At 40.7% G+C, this 18,135-nt stretch overlaps 2 protein-coding genes and 1 long non-coding RNA gene across 7 annotated transcripts in view; 1 reads left to right on the top strand and 2 right to left on the bottom strand.

The window, feature by feature from the left end:
* BZW2 (basic leucine zipper and W2 domains 2) overlaps window positions 1-813 on the bottom strand; it is a 64,208-nt gene extending 63,395 nt beyond the window's left edge. Inside the window, exon 1 of the mRNA XM_012450698.3 lies at window positions 712-813. The gene's annotated coding sequence lies outside the window, so the exon portion shown is untranslated. The remainder of the gene's footprint in view (window positions 1-711) is intronic.
* Window positions 814-1,240: 427 nt separating this feature from the next.
* ANKMY2 (ankyrin repeat and MYND domain containing 2) overlaps window positions 1,241-18,135 on the top strand; it is a 50,126-nt gene continuing 33,231 nt past the window's right edge. For 2 of the 3 annotated variants that reach the window (XM_012450704.3, XM_012450705.2), the window contains exons 1-2: window positions 1,259-1,488; window positions 11,194-11,258. In XM_012450704.3, the coding sequence (XP_012306127.2) occupies window positions 1,422-1,488; window positions 11,194-11,258 (132 nt within the window). In that variant the 5' untranslated portion in view covers window positions 1,259-1,421. Of the gene's footprint in view, window positions 1,489-11,193; window positions 11,259-18,135 lie in introns of all 3 variants that reach the window. The other variant, XM_012450703.2, reaches the window with a different exon arrangement.
* LOC105716152 (uncharacterized) overlaps window positions 2,593-18,135 on the bottom strand; it is a 37,532-nt gene continuing 21,989 nt past the window's right edge. The window contains exons 4-5 of one of the 3 annotated variants that reach the window (XR_010344036.1): window positions 9,738-9,813; window positions 2,593-2,849 (exon numbers count right to left, since the gene is read on the bottom strand). This is a non-coding gene — a long non-coding RNA (uncharacterized LOC105716152). Of the gene's footprint in view, window positions 2,850-6,414; window positions 6,549-9,737; window positions 9,814-16,075; window positions 16,977-18,135 lie in introns of those variants that run through there. The other 2 variants (XR_010344037.1, XR_010344035.1) reach the window with 2 other exon arrangements.

The following is an 18,135-nucleotide window of genomic DNA, read 5'->3' on the forward strand; positions in this document are numbered from 1 at the left end:
ATCTCCGCCCTCTCCAACCTCCCCACCCTCCACTCCCTATTTCCATAAATCTCAGGATCTGAGTTACAAAAGGAACCGAGAACTCTAGCAGAGCAAAGAGGCCTTTCCCTCCCCCTCCCCTAGGCTGTCTCTCATAAACGAAGTATTAGTGCAAGTGTAAATTGTTTCTAAACATCCTTAACAGGCAACATAGGGCCATCGGGTCCGGTTTCCTTACACAGCTTCCACAGAGGCCGAGGAGATGACAAGTAGTGGGGAGGGCGAGGATCACCAACATAAAAACTATCGTCTCCCAAGTCTATTCTCAGCAGGCACTCACTCGCTCCTAATGGGGCGCTCTCCTCCCCACCCCTAGCGCGGGCCCCGGCCCCAGTCTGCCCGGGAGCCGCGTCTGGCGGTGCCACGCACGAGACCATGTGCACCCGCCACTTCTCACCGCGTGGCTGGCCCCCGCCCGCCGGCCCGCGGTCCCAGGGTCTCCCGGGGCGGCCAGACGAGGCGCGTCTAAGGTCTTCATCCTGGGGCACCGATACCCCGTGCGCGCGGTGATGATGAGGTGGAGCGAGGGCTTCTCCGAGACGCAGGAAGCCGCCCCGGGAGGCACACGCTTCCTCCCCGCCAGCTCCGGCCCGGTGGAAGCCCCTGAGGGGCGGCAGTCGCTGCTCTCGCAGCCCTCCTGGCACCCCCTGCCTCACCTAGGCAGCTTCTCACCTGTCCGAGGAGGTAGCGACGACGCGCAAGGCTGGGGGCTGCGGCGGTTCGTGCAGCGGCAGCGGCGGCAGCGGCAGGAGCGGCGGCAGACAATGGAGGAGTGAAGGACAGACACATTGACATAGACACACGGAACCCGGCGCAGTCCCGCCTCCCGCACCGCCCCCGCCTCCCAGCCCGCCCCCATGCGGACCGCGCCACTCCCGGGGGCATGGTGGGGTTACGGCGACAACCGGGGGCCTCTGCACGCCCCAGAAAGCCGTCGCTGAACACAGAACCACTAGCTAAGATATTATTCAATAATACAGGTGGCCAAATATTTGAAGCGGACAGGATAGGGGTGCGGAACATGTAGAAGGAATTTAATTCCCCCCTCCAGGTTTCTGCATTTGGTTTTTCCCTCCCAGGTTGCTCCAATGGCGGTCTCTCGCTGCCACCTCCTGCGGCTCCTCCTCCTCGGCCGGCCCAATGACAGGCGGCGGGCGGTGACTGCCGCGAGGCCTGCAGAGACCGCCCGCCCGGCTCGCCCGAGCTCGCCCGCCGTCCTCCAGCCTGCGGGAGGGAGAAGAGAAGCGGAGCGCTTCCGCGGTTGGCTACTCAGTGTCTTGGTCTCAACTTGCCTCTTTGCGGCTGGCGTTCCCAATACAGACGCATCGTTTCTTTTTTAATACTTCCTAAGACACAGAATAACCTTCAAGCTGGCGGGACCAATGGTTCACATAAAGAAAGGCGAGCTGACCCAGGAGGAGAAGGAGCTGCTGGAAGTCATCGGGAAAGGTATGGGTGCTGGGCTGCGACGCGGACGCTGCCGGCCTGGCCGGGGGGCGTGGCGGAGCCCGGGGGGCGCCCCTGGCCTGGGTGGCCCTTGGCTGCGGTTCGGCAAGGTTGGCAGCCTGGAACCGGGAAACAGCGTTTCTCCCTTTGGTCTGGGACGGGTTGCGTGTCGGAGAGGGGAGGTAGAAGCGGTGCTGGGACAAGAGAGGTAGTTACGGAGGCTCGGCCTCTAAATCCGCTTTCGGAAATGTACGGATTTCCACGCCCCACCTTAGATTACTGCGAGCGTCCCGGGGCGTGGGCCCCGATGTGTGCCTTCTTCTCTGCTCCCCGGGGATTTTGACCACGGTGGGTCCTGGTGGTTTCAGGTTCGTAGGCGGGTGTCTGAAGCGCCCTTTAGACTTCCGCAGGCCGAATGATCTGGATACTTTGCTGCTCCCCGCCCCCGCTTGGGAGTGTAGGGCGCCCGTAGGGAGAGGGGTTCTTTATAAGGGCACAGAACTAGGTCTGTAATTTGCTGCATTGAAACTTCCGCATCCAGGGCCTCCCTGGCTTCCATCAGCCCCGACAGCCGCAGGAACCCTAGAGAGAAGAGGAAATTGGCGAGGCGTCCACACCCACCCCTCGGCCCACGTTGCACAGCAGCGACCTTCTCATCGCGCTCCTCCGCGCTTTCTCGTCCACTCTCCCAACGCGTGCCCCACTTCCGCTCACTGAGTCCCACCAGGGAGCCCCAGAGAGGAGCCAGAAGCCATATTTCCCCGCAGTCCCCGAGTGGACGTCCCAGAGGAGTTCCCTGCCGAGTCCCGTTACCTGGCAGGTGACATCAGCGTGACTGCATGCTTCTCCTGCACCCTCACGGCGCGGGGCTGGGGATGCCTGGGACTGCGGGCATAATTAATGTGATGATTTTAAACGCAATAATAATATAGCCATGTCTGCCCTCGAATGGCAGAGGTTCCAGTCTTTGCAGCATAAGGCTTCCTAGTTTCCAATTTTATTTACTTAGTAGCCAGGCCGAAATGTGGAATCCTAGACAATAAGGCAGACTTATTCTTCATAGCGACAAGGAAACTCAAGGAGAAAAAATTCAGGTTTGAACTCAACAGGTGCTGATGAGCTGAGCCCACCGGATCTGATCTCAACTATTCTAAATCAATCATAGTTACCTCTATCAGTGATGTTCTTTGCCTGGAATTTGGGGATTTGGGTTCGAGTTTTTATTGTCGTACTGCATGGTTCTCTCTGACCTATTTGGCATTTCAGTCTTTCAGTTCTTCCTGTCTCTGGGTAATTTCTCCCTGCCTTTGATGGCACCGGCGTTCATTTAAGCAAACATGCAAGTTCTTGCTGTGTTCCAGGTACTGTGTTGGGCACAAAGGAGACAAATGATCAATTCACAATCCACCAGGGACAAAAATTCTTTTAAACCTGACAGAGCTAGTACATGTCCTCTCTTTTTTTCTCTCCCTCTCTCTTTTGTTTGATTGTTTGAGACAGGATCTCACTCTTCACCCAGGCTGGAGTTGCAGCTCTTTGCAGCCTCCACCTCCCTAGTAGCTGGGACTACAGGTGCAAGCCACCATGCCTGGCTACTTTAAAACTTTTTTTTTTTTTTTCTTTTTGTAGAGATGGGGGGGGGTCTCCCAATGTTGCCCAGGCTGGTTTTGAACTCCTGGACTCAAGTGATCCTCTGCCCCAGCCTCCCTAAGTGCTAGGATTACAGGCATGAACCACTGGGCCTGGCCCATCATGAGTTCTCTTAAAAGTGGAAAATAGTGAGCAATTTTATAAATTGAGTCTCTGACAGGGGAGAAGGGATTCCTTGGATACATTCTCAAGTGTCCACCAGTTTTTATTTCAAAGATTATATAAACTTGAATGAAAGTGCATTTATTCTGGTTAGTGCTGTGATATTTCCGGGCTCACATGGTACATCAAGTTGCATGAGTGCACTGATGCTTTCATTGCTTTAATTGGCTCACGCCAATGAGAAAAGAACTGATGTGGACCTAGAATGTGATGCCTTCTTGTCAAATGAAGGTCTGTAGGATATCACTTGCACTCACAAAGAAGAGTAATGGGCCAGGCACGGTGGCTCACGCCTGTAATCCCAGCACTTTGGGAAGCTGAGGTGGGTGGATCACGAGGTTAGATCAAGACCATGCTGGCTAACACGGTGAAACCCAATCTCTACTAAAAATACACAAAAAAAATTAGCCAGGCGTGGTGGTACGCGCCTGTAGTCCCAGCTACTCAGAAGGCTGAGGCTGGAGAATCACTTGAACCCAGAAGGCGGAGGTTACAGTGAGCCGAGATTGAGCCACTGCACTCCAGCTTGGGTGAAAGTGTGAGACTCCATCTCAAAAAAAAAAGTAACGGGAGAATGGGAGATAGGAGAAAAACAACCATAGCCAACTTTATTGACTATTATCGCCAGCGACACATAATTTTAAGTACTTTACACATATTAATGCATTTAATTTTGATGAGCTAGGAATTAGTTTTAAGCTCTAACAGTATGAGAGACAGCATGGGATAGTGGTTAACCATGCAGGCCTTGTTTGAAGTTCTAACTCATTTACTGGTGATGTGGCCTTTGGGCAAGTGACTTTTCCTGGGACTCAAGTCCTCCATGTGAAAAATAGGAATAATAATAATACCCACCTCACAACGTTGTTATAAGGATGAAAGGAGTTAGTATAGTTAAAGCATTTAAAGCACTGCTTGTGTCTGAGATAAATACAGTAATCTTCACTTTACAGGCAAGGAAACTGAGGGACTGGGGAGTTAGGAAACAGCATCTATTAGGTGAGTGGCAGAGCAGAGGTATCACAGGGCTTATAGGCAGTAAATAGGCTGCACTTAAAAACAAACTGAACAAAATGTGAAACCAGCACCGTAGCAGTCCATATAGTATTCACTCTGAGAGGTCATTTAGGTTTACCAAAACAGCATCTGTCAAGTTAACTCGGTTTTAAATGTTACTGATTTTGTAGTTTTGTGTGCATTAAATTTAAAATAAATTTTTATTTTATAGTTGAAGAAAAATCATAAGCAAAGTTTATATTTCTGCCAAAAATAGCCTTTTTTTTCTTTTCTTTCTTTTTTTTTTTTAAGACAGAGTTTCGTGCTTGTCTCCCAGGCTGGAGTGCAGAAGTGCGATCTCGGCTCACTACAACCTCCACCTCCTGGGTTCAAGTGATTCTCCTGCTTCAGCCTCCTGAGTAGCTGGGATTATAGGCACCCACCACCACGCTGGGCTAATTTTTGTACTTTTAGTAGAGACTAGGTTTCACCATGTTGGCCAGGCTGGTCTTGAACTCTTGACCTCAGGTGATCTGCCCAGCTTGGCCTCCCAAGCATTTTTTTAAAAAGTGAGTGAAGTGAGGTTTTTTTTTTTTTTTTTTTTTTTTGCTTTCATACATTTTTCAACTTTGAAAAACTCTAGACTAGACAATAAGTTCTAGTACTTTGAACTAACAGTAACTTTTCAGCAAAATCTGGCCTGGCATCTTGAACAATCTAAAATGAACTTGGCAAATATTTAAGTGATTCCCCACCTGCCAGCCACTGCTCTCTAGAAATTAGCAGACTATAAATGGGACTTTTTATTTATTAGAATGCCAAGAAGTTCCAGATGAAAATGAAAATCTGTTTCCAGCATTCCCATTTAATAGTTAATGACAACATTCATTTAACAATATGTAAGAGAAAACTGAAATCACTGAGCTGTGCTTAATTGGCTTACATTACTTGTAGAGTGACCCATTCTTCTAAGGTTTGATACCTTTTTCATTCATCTCTGAGCAAGCACTATTGTGAAATAAATTAAACCTTTTTGAAGGCCATGAGCTAGATGATTTTCTCATTACTTATTTAGTACTGAAATTCCTGCGCTCACTGTTGCTAACAAGAAAGTGATATATTTCCTATTTTTTAAATCATATCTGTGTAAAAGAAGCTATGAAACAGGTTTGGACAATAGAGTTTTTCTTACCTACTTTATTGAGATGCAATAAATTGCACATATTAAGGCACACTTTTTTTTAATCAATTTTGATTTGAACATACGTCTGTGAAACCATCACTAAGATCAACATAATGAACATCTCTGTCACCCCCTAAAAAGTCCTTATGCCTCTTTGTAATCTGTCACTACCTTCCCCTCTATCTGCAGGCAACCGCTAACAGATTTCTGTCTCTTGATTAGATTCTATTCCAGAATTTTATATTAGTGGAATCGCATAATAAGTATCCTTTTCTTGAGGGGGAGACCTGGCTCCTTTCATTCAGCATTATGATTTTGAGGTTCATTTGTATTGTGTGTACCAGTAGTATGTAGCTAATTTTCTTCTCTTAATCCCACTGGAAGGATATACTATTATTTGTGCACCCATTCACATTGATGCACAATTGTTGTTTCCAATTTGGGACAACTGAAGTAAGATCCTGTTCTAAGGTCCTATGTAGTTAATAATACTTCTAGTGACTTTATGGTTGAGAAACATTCAAGTCTGCTTATAACCAATTATAGTACAGAGTTCAAAGAAAAAAATTAACTTAAAATATATGGTTACCATTAGTTGTGTGGCCGGACAGGTTATGCAACCTCTATGGACTTCATTATCTTGATTTTCACAACAATAGCTCTTTTAGATACTCTCAATGTTATACCATGCTCTGTAATACTAATTTAAGATCATTTGGTTACAAAGTCTAAAAATAGATATGAGTAGGAGACCTTTTAGAAACATCACACAAAGTCACTATTTCAAAATACATGTTATAATTAGGTGACTCACGCCTGTAATCCCAGCACTTTGGGAGGCCGAGGTGGGTGGATCACGAGGTCAAAAGATCGAGACCATCCTGGTCAACATGGTGAAACCCCGTCTCTACTGAAAATGCAAAAAAATTAGCTGGGCATGGTGGCGCGTGCCTGTAGTCCCAGCTACTCGGGAGGCTGAGGCAGGAGAATTGTTTGAACCCGGGAGGCGGAAGTTGCGGTGAACCGAGATTGCGCCATTGCACTCCAGCCTGGGTAACGAGGGATACTCCATCTCAAAAAAAAAAAAAAAAAAGTCTCCACTTTTAAAATATATTTACATCTTCATATCTATGATTATATCAAAATTTATATCCATATGTTGTTTCAAAATTAAGGCACTTTAAACATTTTTACATGATTTTGCTTATACATAAACACTAAGCACTGTAACAACTAACAAAGCCAAATAGATTTCTAAATCCTTAACTTGATTATATAGTTTTAAAAATATCCATATTTGTGGATTCCAATAAGTAATGGTTGAGATCCAGCTGGGCACAGTGGCCGAGCCTGGAGAGTGATCCCTCTGTGCTTTGGGGGGCAAAGGCAGGAGGGTCACGTGAACCCAGGAGTTTGCGATCAGTCAGGATCTCAACATAGTGAGACCCCATTTTTACAAAAAATGTACAATTTAACTGGGTACAGTGGCATGGACCTATAGTCCCAGCTACTCAGGAGACCGAGGCAGGAGGATTGCTTGAACCAGGAATTCAAGGCTGCAGTGAGCCATGTTCATGCCACTGCACTCAGGCCTGGGCTATGGAGCAAGGCCTTAGATCTATAAAAAATTAAAATAATAATAATAATGATTAAAATCTATATGTATTTGAATCTCATTGTTGTGTGATAAACTGCTGAAGACAGAATGTTTGTTTCTCCTGTTGTGTTTGTTTTGGCTACATCTGCTTGTCTTCAGTAGAGACCCGTGTTCCCTATCTAGATATTGGAAATATCACGAATTATACTGTGCTTCTCTGAATATAAAATAAAAGAAGATATAATAAAGGCTTATATGTATGCACTCCAGCTTAGGACAAGTCCCCGGTACTCTTCAGATAACTATGGGATGGATACTATTGTCCTTATTTCATAGATAAGGAAACAGAGTTTTGCAGGTCTATTTATTTATTTATTTATTTACTTACTTACTTATTTTTTTGAGACAGAGTCTCGTTCTGTTGTCCAGGCTGGAGTGCAGTGGTGCAATCTCTGCTCACTGTAACCTCCACCTCCTGGGTTCAAACAGTTCTCCCATCTCAACCTCCTAAGTAGCTGGGATTACAAGCACACACCACTACGCCCAGCTAATTTTTGTATTTTTTTTCAGTAGGGACAGGTTTCACCATGTTGGCCAAGCTGGTCTTGAACTCCTAACCTCAGATAATCCACTGGCCTTAGCCTCCCAAAGTGCTGGGATTACAGGCATGAGCCACCCCGCCTGGCCAAGTTTTACAGACCTTGTTCCACTTTATAGTATTCCTGAAAAAGCTGTCATGTGATAGAAGAGAGCAGTAACACTAAGAATATCATTCTTTTTGAGACAGGGTCTCATTTTGTTGACCCGGCTGGAGTACAGTGGCATGATGATAGCTCACTACAGCCTTGACCTCCTGGTCTCAAGCAATCTTCCCACCTCAACCTCCTGAGTAGCTGGGACTACAGGTGCATGCCACCACACCTAGCTAATTTCTCAGAAATTTTTTTGTAGAGGTAGGGTCTCAGTATGTTGTCCATATTGGGAAAATATTATGTATATAATTTCTTCACCCCTAAAATGCTTGTTCATCCAGATAAAGTGATCAGTCCCACCCTAATGAGGCAGGTTGTGCTATATTTTCTTTGTTTTGAGCAATTGGAGAAATTCTCTAAAGGGAAATAAATCACAAATTATTTCATTAGTTTAGGTCTGTTGTTTCTTATCTCCAATGAAGGTAAATGTTGGCTCCTTGCACATTCCTTCTTACAGTACTCTATCTTCCACCCCCTACAGTTTGTTAAATCAGATTTAACGTCTTTCTTTCCCAGAATAAAGCAATTAGTCTTTTAAACTTACTTGTAAAATATTTTTTAAGGCTACTATGGACAGTAGGAATGACATAAAGTAAGAATCCTTCTGTGTGAGCCATGTGTTTCACATTTCTATGCTATTCTGGACTTTCTATAATTTCCAACTAATGTCATTACATTGTGAACACCAAATTGGAAATCATCACACTTTTTCCTCCTCTTGGAGTGTTTTGCTCATCCATGTTCCGAATCTATTTTTATTCTCTAGAAGCCCAGTCTGTTTCAGATTATTTTTCTCGTTTGGATCCCTGCATTTCAAAAGGCTAACCTTAACCTGTTGAGTGGCGTGTGTGTGATTGTGTGTGTGTACATGTGTAATGTAATAAGAAATATCTATTTGGTCTCTGCCCCTGGCTCCTAAGGCAGAGCTCCTAAAACCCTTATAATCTCCTGAGCAATAGGGATGCTAGGTGGATCTTTTGTTCTAATATTTGGTCATTGACCCTGGTTCCTGACACAGAGTTCCTAATCCCTTGGAATTTCCTGGGTGTTAGGAATGTCTTTTGTTCTAATGAGGTAACTGTTGGATAGCTTCAGGATGGGGGCTGGTCATGAGAAAGTCCAAGTCATGATTAGAAAGTTCAAACTTTCAGCTCTACCCCTCCCCTGCATCTTTAGGAAAGGGAGAGGAGCTGAAGACTGACAATAATAGATCACATCTATGTGATGAAGCTTGCATAAATATTGCTGAACTACAGGTTGCAGAGAGCTTCCAGATTGCTGAACTCGTGGAAGTTCTTGGAAGAAAGAATGCCTGGAGGGAGTGTGGAATCTCTGTGTCCCGTTCCACATACCTTGCTCTTTGCCCCTCTTCCATCTGGTTGTTCATCTGATCCTTTGTAGTATTCTTTACAATTGATGGGTAAATATAAGTAGTGTTTCCCTGAGTTCTGTGAGCTGTCCTAGCAAATTATGGAATCTGAGGAGGGGATCATGGGAACCCTGATTTATAAACCAGTCAGAAGCACAGGGGGTTATGATTGGCATCTGAAGTGGGGACAGTCTTGTGGACTGAGCCCTTGACCTAGGAGATCTAACTCTAACTTCTGGTAAACAGTGTTAGAAGTGAGTTAACTTATAGGAACCCCATTAGTGTCCACTGGAGAATTGCTTGGTGTATATGGAGGAGACCCCCATATATGTGGTGTCAGAAGTGAAGGATTGAGACTATTGAGTGAGAGTTTAGTAGGAGAAAACTGTTCGTTTTCTATTATACATGCATCGTCTTTAAAATATATTATTCCCTTACAGAGTATGTTAACTTAGATTGTTGGCCATTGGGCAAACATCTTAGAGAATTATCAGCTTGTTCGCTAATGAGAGCCAATGTTTATGATCTTAATCCCCATCCTACCGTTTATGTGTAGCAGGCTTGGACATGCTCTTTGCCCTCTTCCCGTAGTATTCTCCCTTTCCTGCAGAAACATCTCCTGCGCAGATAGAAAAAGATAGAAAATAACTTTGGTTCTCAGTGGAAAATGGGATTTGGATGAAGCATCTTCCTCAAGTGAAACTAGGGTACAGGGTTTTTTGCTATGGTTTTATTCTTCTATAAAGATTTTTGAGAAAGTCTCTGATAAGAAGCCACAGGTATGAATAAGGTTTCATAAGGAACTGGCTTGAATGCCTTTTTTTTTTTTTTTTTTTTTTTTTTTTGCACACAAAAGCTTTGCCTTCTCATAACCATTCAGCCAGTGATACTAACTGCTTTCAGATGGAATACAGGGTCAGAAAAATGCACTATTTATAAAAAATAGCTGCCATCATACTCCAGGGACATGTAGATCATTCACTTGACATTTTCCCAACAGAGCTATTTCTCTGTCTCTCTAGGAGACATTTCTTTTTCTCCTCTGTTGGTGACGGGAACTCAGGTGACTTACTTAAGAAGTGGGTCAGAGAGAAAGAAGCGTGCTAATCTTTATTTTGCATTCCACCTTTAACTCTAGAAGGCTAGCAGAATTTAGCACATTCTCACACTACAAGTCTAAATTTAAAGAGAGGAAATAACCTGGTTGGGAGATTCACCTGTTCTTTTATAGGAGAGGCTTATCTCAGCCTTTTTTCCTGAGCACATTCAATTTCATTGTTCTCTTCCCAGTGAAACCAGAAATTTCTTGGCAGAATGTATGGCTGGCTTATGCTAATAATAATAGCAACATTCTCTCCTGCAAGTATGCTTCTGTCATTATGCTTTATAGAAGACTGGAAAAACCTGACAATTGTGGCCCAATTATAGCTTATTTCCAAATTTACAGAGGAGTGACCTTCAGGTTTACATTAGTGACTTTCAGGGTGGTGAGTACTGATCATAGAGCACTTTCATATAGTACTAGGCATTAAAGATACATTTCACCTAAGTTTTTCCAAAACCAAGCATTCTATTATAAATATGCCTTCAATTCACAAGATATGGTGCTGACAGATTATATAAATACTGACTGCATTTTGAATTCCAAATATTACATTGAGTGGAATTTAAGCTTCAGATGGTGATTTGGATTAGATGCCCTTTAAGATTTTTTTCAGTATTAAGTCTTATTCTTTGTGGTCATTGTATTGCTGCCAAAAGGAAAATGTGGCCAATTTAATCTACTTTAAGGTCTGTGAAAAGAAAAAGAAGACAGAGCTATTTTTGGCTTCTATAAATCTATTCTACTGGACAATTACTTTGTAAAATAAATAGTATGTGATTGGATGTTTCATTTCTTAGCAACCTACCCTGACTAGTCTTAGTTTTACGGATAACTTCTTAAAGTTTATTTCCTTGATGTTAAATAACCCTACTTTTCATGTTTTTTTTTTTTAAGGTACTGTCCAAGAAGCTGGAACATTATTATCCAGTAAGAATGTTCGTGTCAACTGTTTGGATGAGGTAAAATTTTAGAAGTTTAATAAAGGATTTTACTCCCTATGAGAATAGATAATATATCAAATCTGATAATACAAGTTTTTTTCTAGCACTTATGCTCATGTTATACTAATAATTCCTAAACTAAATGTAAGCAAATAGGTCATAAAAGACAAATAAGTATGTAAAAGTTGTTTAATCTTACTAGTATTCAAATAAGTGCAAATAAAGTCAAAATCATATTATTTCTTGTCTAGCATGGGGGAAAAATGGACTAAAAGTCCAAAGATTTAAAAGATGCTAATGGTTAAGTGTAAATAGATGTACTATTCTGTAGAAAATTTTGGAATATGTGTCAATTTTAACTGAGTATATTCTTTGATCCAGCAACTTCACTTCTAGGGAAAGTTAAGTGAACCTAAACTCAATTTCCTAGAATAGTTGCTTCTAAAATACTTTTTGGAAATAATGGTAACATCTGAGCATTACAGTAGCCATTGGTCATGTGTGACCATTAAATTCTTCAAATATGGAAAGTTTAACTGAGGAAAGGGATGTTTATATTTCCATTTTCCTTCATTTCTTTCATTTATTAGCAGCTTTTATTGAGATATAATTAATATACAATAAGCTGTACATATTTAAAATGTAACATTTATGGAGCTTTGACATATCGCTATAACTGTAAAATCATCACCGTAATCAAGATAATATATCCATCACCTCAAAGGTTTCTTCATACCCCTTTGTAATCTTTCCTTCCTGCCCTTCCCCACCCACTCCTGCAGAAAGCATTAATTTGCTTTTAGTCAAAATATATTAGTCTGCATTTCCAAAAAGTTTATATAAATGAAATCACACAAGTACTCTTTTTTTTTAAATCTAGCATCTTTTACCTAGCATAGAGATTCACCCCTGCTGTAGCATATAGTATTCCTTTTTCTTGCTGAGTAATTTTTTTAATTGTTTGTGTATATCATAATGTTTTTATCTATTCAACCGCTGATAGAGTTTTTGGGTTGTTTCTAGTTTGGGGACTATTACCATAAAGCTCTAAGAACATTTATGTACAGATATTGGTATGCGAATGTGTTTTTATTTCTTTTGAATGATGTATCTTCTCTTTGGGTTGTAGTTTTTATCTTTCTGTATTGGATTGTTTTTTATTGGGTGCTAGATATTGTAAATTTTGCCTTGTTGGGTGCTGTATGATTTTGTCTTTTGATAAGTACTCCTGAGCTTTTTTTTTTATGAACACAGTTAAGTTACTTGAAAGCAGTTTGATTATTTTAGTTCTAGTTTTTAATTTTTGTTAGGTGGTACTAGCGAAATGCTCGGTGAAGGATTTTTTCCTGGTGCTGAACTAAGACACTTCCTTGTCCTCTATGCAATGTTCTCAGATGCTTGAGATTTTCAAGTCTGGCTGGTGGGAACAGGCACTCTTCCTGGCCCCGTGTGAGCTCTGGAAGCTGTTCCTTCTAATGCTGTCAGCTAGCTCTCTGCCCAGGCTTGGGCAGTTTCCACACATGCTCGTGTTGATCAGTACTCCAGCCAAACACTCTGAAGAAACCCTCTGTAGATCTTTAGAATTCTCTTCCTGTGCAGCTCTCTTCTCTCTTTTACTCTTCCTGGGAACTTAAGCCAACTTGGTGACCCTGGATGCCCAACTGCATCGCCTCAGTGCAGTCTGCCAGGCTCAGTCTGGATGACCTCTCCATATACTGTAACCTAGAAACCTGCTAAGGTGATAAGCTAGGCAATTGTAGGAGCCAATTCAGTTGCTTTCCATGCCTCAGAAATCAACGGGCTTTGTTGCCTGACTCACTGTGTCTTGCAAATTGTTATTTTATATATTGCACGTGTTTTTCTGTTATTCTAGGAAGAAGAAAACTCTGGTTTCTGTTACTATATCTTGGCTGGAAGCACCAGTTTCTAATTTTAATTTTAATTAATTAGAAGTTAAAATTTAAATAGCCATATGTGGCTAGTGGCTACTATATTACATAGCACAGTCTAGTGCTAAAAAGTTACTTGAACTTCAGTTTCTCATGCAGAAGGGAAAGGGGTTTTGTTAACTCTTTACCCACACGTGGGTAGCAAAATTAATATCACACAAAACATTAAAGCAACATATAATTATATGAATCTTCTCTCTTATATATTAAATTAATAATCCACCAAGAACATAATAGCCTTAAGCCTTTTCTTATAAACTTATCAGTTATAAGCAATGAGGTTCATAAAGAAAAATATGATAGTGCTCAAAGGAGAAATCTGTGAGACCATAATAGCACCTTTTAGAAACTAACAGATTAAGCAGAAAAAAAGTAACTCAGAACAGAAAATTTGGATAACCCAATTAACAGTAAATGTACTGTATATTAGCAGAAAAAAAAATAGTGTATCTTTTTTTACATGTAACATTTATAAAAATTAGTCCATGTATTATACTATTTTGTAAAGGAAATTGTAGCTGATTTCAAACAGCTTTGCTAAATGTAGTATGATACATTTGAAAAGAAACAAAAATATAATCCAGATAATGGAACACATATCTTGGAATTTGTTTTTCTGACTCTAAATAATGCTCACGTTAACGAAGATATAGAAATAAAAATGGCCTACTGTTTACAATGGAAAATACAACATTTATCAAAAGCTTTGTTTGGTGGCCAAAGTGATAGAAGAAATTTTGTAGTGTTTATTATTCTACTTTTAATCTTTGTGTTGTTCTAAGCTTTCAATTCATGAAATTATGAAAAGAGTAAGTATACTAAAAAAATAGAAATGATTTATAAAAAATAAAACATAAAAAAATTTAAAGGCAGATTAACATAAGCAACAATATGAAAATAGGTAAACTGGAAATCATCAAAATGAAAAACTTTTGTGTTTCAAAGCATACCACCAAGAAAGTGAAGACAATCTACAGAATGGGAGAACAATTTTACAAATTATGTCTGATAAGGGACTTGTAACTAGAAAATATTAAGAACTCCTATAGCCCAATAATAAAAAATTTCTAACTCAATTAAAAATGAGCCAAGGATCTGGATAAACATTGCTCCAGAGAGGGTACACAAATGATCAATACATAATAAAAAAAGGCTGAACATCTTTAACAATCAGGGAAATGCAAATAAAAAGCACAGTGAAATACCACTTCATATCCACCAGGATAGTTATAATCAAAAAGGTGGTACAGCAGGTATATTAGGTAAAGAGATTGAAGCCCTCATACATTGCTGGTGGGAATGTACATTGTGTAGCCACTTTGGAAAATAGTCTCGCAGTTCTTCACATAATTAATTAAACGTGGGGTTACCATTTGACCCAGAAATCCTAGATATATAGTTGAGAGAAATGAAAGTATATATCCACACACAATTTTGCGTATGCAAATGCATGTTTATGACAGCATTATTCATAATAGGCAAAGGTAGAAACAACCCAAATGTTCAACTGATGAACAGTTGGACAAAATGTAGTATAATCCTACAATGGGTATTATTCAAGATGAAAGAAATCCTGATATCTGCTACTATATGTGCAAACTTTGAAGACATTAATGCAAAGTGAAAGAAATCAGTCACAAAAGACTGCGTATTTTAGGATTGCATTTATACAAAATATCAAAAATAGGCAAATTCATAGGGACAGAAGGTAAATTAATGCATGACTAGGGCTGGGTAAGGGAGTGGGGGAATGACCGCTAGTGGTTACGAAGTTTCTTTTGGGATGATGAAAATGTTCAAAAATGGATTGTGGTGATGGCTGCAAAACTCTGTGAATATATTAAACCCATTTATTTGTACAAATTAAGTGGGTAAATTGTATGGTATGTAAATTGTATTTCAATAAAACTGTTAGGAAAGAAAAAAACAGTAAAAATTATCAAATTAAAACCAAACTATAGAAACAACTTGGGAAGTACAAGCAAGAAAACAACATGTATAAACAGTAAGGAGGCAGAAAGGAAAAGAGAGAGGGAAGGAGGGAAGGAGGCAGAAAGGAAAAGAGAGAGGGAAGGAGGCAGAAAGGAAAAGAGAGAGGGAAGGAGGGAAGGAGGCAGAAAGGAAAAGAGAGAGGGAAGGAGGGAAGGAGGCAGAAAGGAAAAGAGGGAAGGAGGGAAGGAGGCAGAAAGGAAAAGAGAGAGGGAAGGAGGCAGAAAGGAAAAGAGAGGGAAGGAGGGAAGGAGGCAGAAAGGAAAAGAGAGAGGGAAGGAGGGAAGGAGGCAGAAAGGAAAAGAGAGAGAAGGAGGAGGGAAGGAGGCAGAAAGGAAAAGAGAGAGGGAAGGAGGGAAGGAGGCAGAAAGGAAAAGAGAGAGAGAAGGAGGGAAGGAGGCAGAAAGGAAAAGAGAGAGGGAAGGAGGGAAGGAGGCAGAAAGGGAAAGAGAGAGGGAAGGAGGCAGAAAGGAAAAGAGAGAGGGAAGGAGGCAGAAAGGAAAAGAGAGAGGGAAGGAGGGAAGGAGGGAGAAAGGAAAACATAAGTGCAGTTATAAAGAAGGTTGTCATAATTTTTTTATTATGCCAACGCATTTCAAAACCCATATGATCTTTGTAGAAAAATTAAAACGGACATATTAATCTCATATAGAAGTAAAAAAACTGGTGCGGGTGTGCTGGCTTCAAGTGATTGGCAGCACTTTCGGAGGCCGAGGCTGGCGGATCACCTGAGGTCAGGAGTTCAGGACCAGCCTGGCCAACATGGTGAAACCCCATCTCTACTAAAAATACAAAAATTAGCTGAGTGGTGGTGGGCGCCTGTAGTCCCAGCTACTCAGGAGGCTGAGGCAGGAGAATCACTTGAACCCGGGAGGCGGAGGTTGCGGTGAGCCAAGATCGTGCCGTTACACTCCAGCCTGGGTGACAGAGTAAGACTCCATCTCATTAAAAAAAAAAAGTAGAAATACTGTAATAATCAAGGAAAATGTGTGTAAATATTTTGAAATCTCCTACCACCTTCAAAAGCTGCAACCCAGAGTAAGTTTTACCAAAATTTAAGGACCAGTTAATTCTCATTTTACACTAGTTATACCATTAGTTTAGAAAAAGATGGGAAGATACTCAGCTCATTTATTTAATAAGGCTAGTATAATGCTGATGCCAAATAGTAAGAAGTTCCACAAAACTATGGACCCAATTCACTTTATAAATCCAGAGGTAAAAATTCTAAAACTGTTAGCAAGTTGATCCAGCCATCTCTTGAAAGGATTATAAGACATCATAAACAAGTACGGTTTTCCCGAGAATGTTAGGATGGTTCAGTTTCAGAAAATCTTTCAACGTAATTCACTGTATTACAGAATGAAAGAGAAACAAATAGGATCATCTCAACAGATGCTAAAATGTATATTATAAAATTTAATAACCTTTGATTGTATAAACTAACAAATTAGGATAGAATGACTCTTCTGTAACTTGATAGGTTGGCAGAAACCTTCCACAAACATTAGCATCATACTTAATGTTCAAATAGAAGTACCAGGATCAAGACAAGAAGCTTCCTGACGTGTTCCTGAAGATTGTGAGTGGGCTACAGACACACTTGGCCTCTGTGACGATCTTGAACACAGCACAGAGTTCTGCACGTTCATTCCCTTTACCTGGAGCATTCTTCCTGTAGTTAATTGCATTCCTTGCCTCCCCAACTCCTTTCAGGGCTTTGTTCAAGTTCCACCTTCCTGGAAGGTCCTCTTTAAAATAATAGTCTTCTCTTTCCCTCTGACACTACTCCCCTTTCCTAGAGGAGTAGAGGAGGAAAATGTTATTTTCCTCTAGCACGTGGATCACCATCCACCTCGTCATCTGTACTGTAAGTGCCAGGGACTTAGACTGTGAGAGGCATGGAGTTTGCTTATTGCTACCTCCAATGTATAGATCAATGCCTGACATATTTGCTGGATGAATGGATGCTGCATTTAATGACATAGAATTGCAATATAATAGCCTAATTCTGATGAATTCTTTGACTTAAGAATTATGGAAGAGGACCTTTATTTTTAAGGTGATTATATCTAAAGAACTGTAGAAGCTTGTTTCTCATGCAATTCAGGTTAAGCAGACTACCTGCAGGGTTATCTTTGGGAAATCACAAGGATGCGAGGATTTTTACTCTTACATATCATTGAATCTAAGATGCCATAGATTTAAAATTTCATTTAGATATTATTTAAATGAGGGGAGTGGAAACTGATGGTGACTTGTGAGACTTGAGTAAAGTGAAACTCAATTCTGGAGATTTTAAATATAAAAATGAGATGCATCTTAGAATTGATGAATTACAATATAACATTTTATGAAATCTTATCACTACCTTTCTAGTTTGAGTAGAGGTGGACATTTAGTATTTTACTATTCTGTCTGATACTAAGTTATTTCATCTTTACAACTGTAATATAACATTTTTAATTAACTTGCATCATATATTTTGAACATGGGAATATTTTCTTGTACTTCTAGTAGATAAGCAGTATTGTTTCAAATTATTTTTTTTTCTGGATATTTCAACTACAAAAATACTAGAATAAATAGAACATTTATAGTATGGTGGCTTTATATCTCTATGGAGCATCAAAATTTATTAATATTACCTCTTTTTACTTTGCCCATGGAAAGTTTTTATAAATAACGTGGTACTAGAACCAAGATAATGCATAGTAATCATTGCAGTCAAAATTTATAATTTCCTTCGTACTGTTCTAAATTCTTATAACACAAAATTGTACTAAGATAAGAAAGTACATGTGATACCCTCTTTGAAAAATGAGTGTAAATTAGTTACTTATCACTAGTTTGGTTTCTAATACCCACGACCATCCCATCTACCATAGCACTGATATTTGATATGGGAAAATCATATACCCTCATTATAAACATGACAAAAAGAGAATGTTCAGAGA

Source organism: Aotus nancymaae, unplaced genomic scaffold (genome assembly GCF_030222135.1).
Source record: "Aotus nancymaae isolate 86718 unplaced genomic scaffold, 86718_ANA_hifiasm-v0.15.2.pri h1tg000025l, whole genome shotgun sequence".
Lineage (NCBI taxonomy): Eukaryota > Metazoa > Chordata > Mammalia > Primates > Aotidae > Aotus > Aotus nancymaae.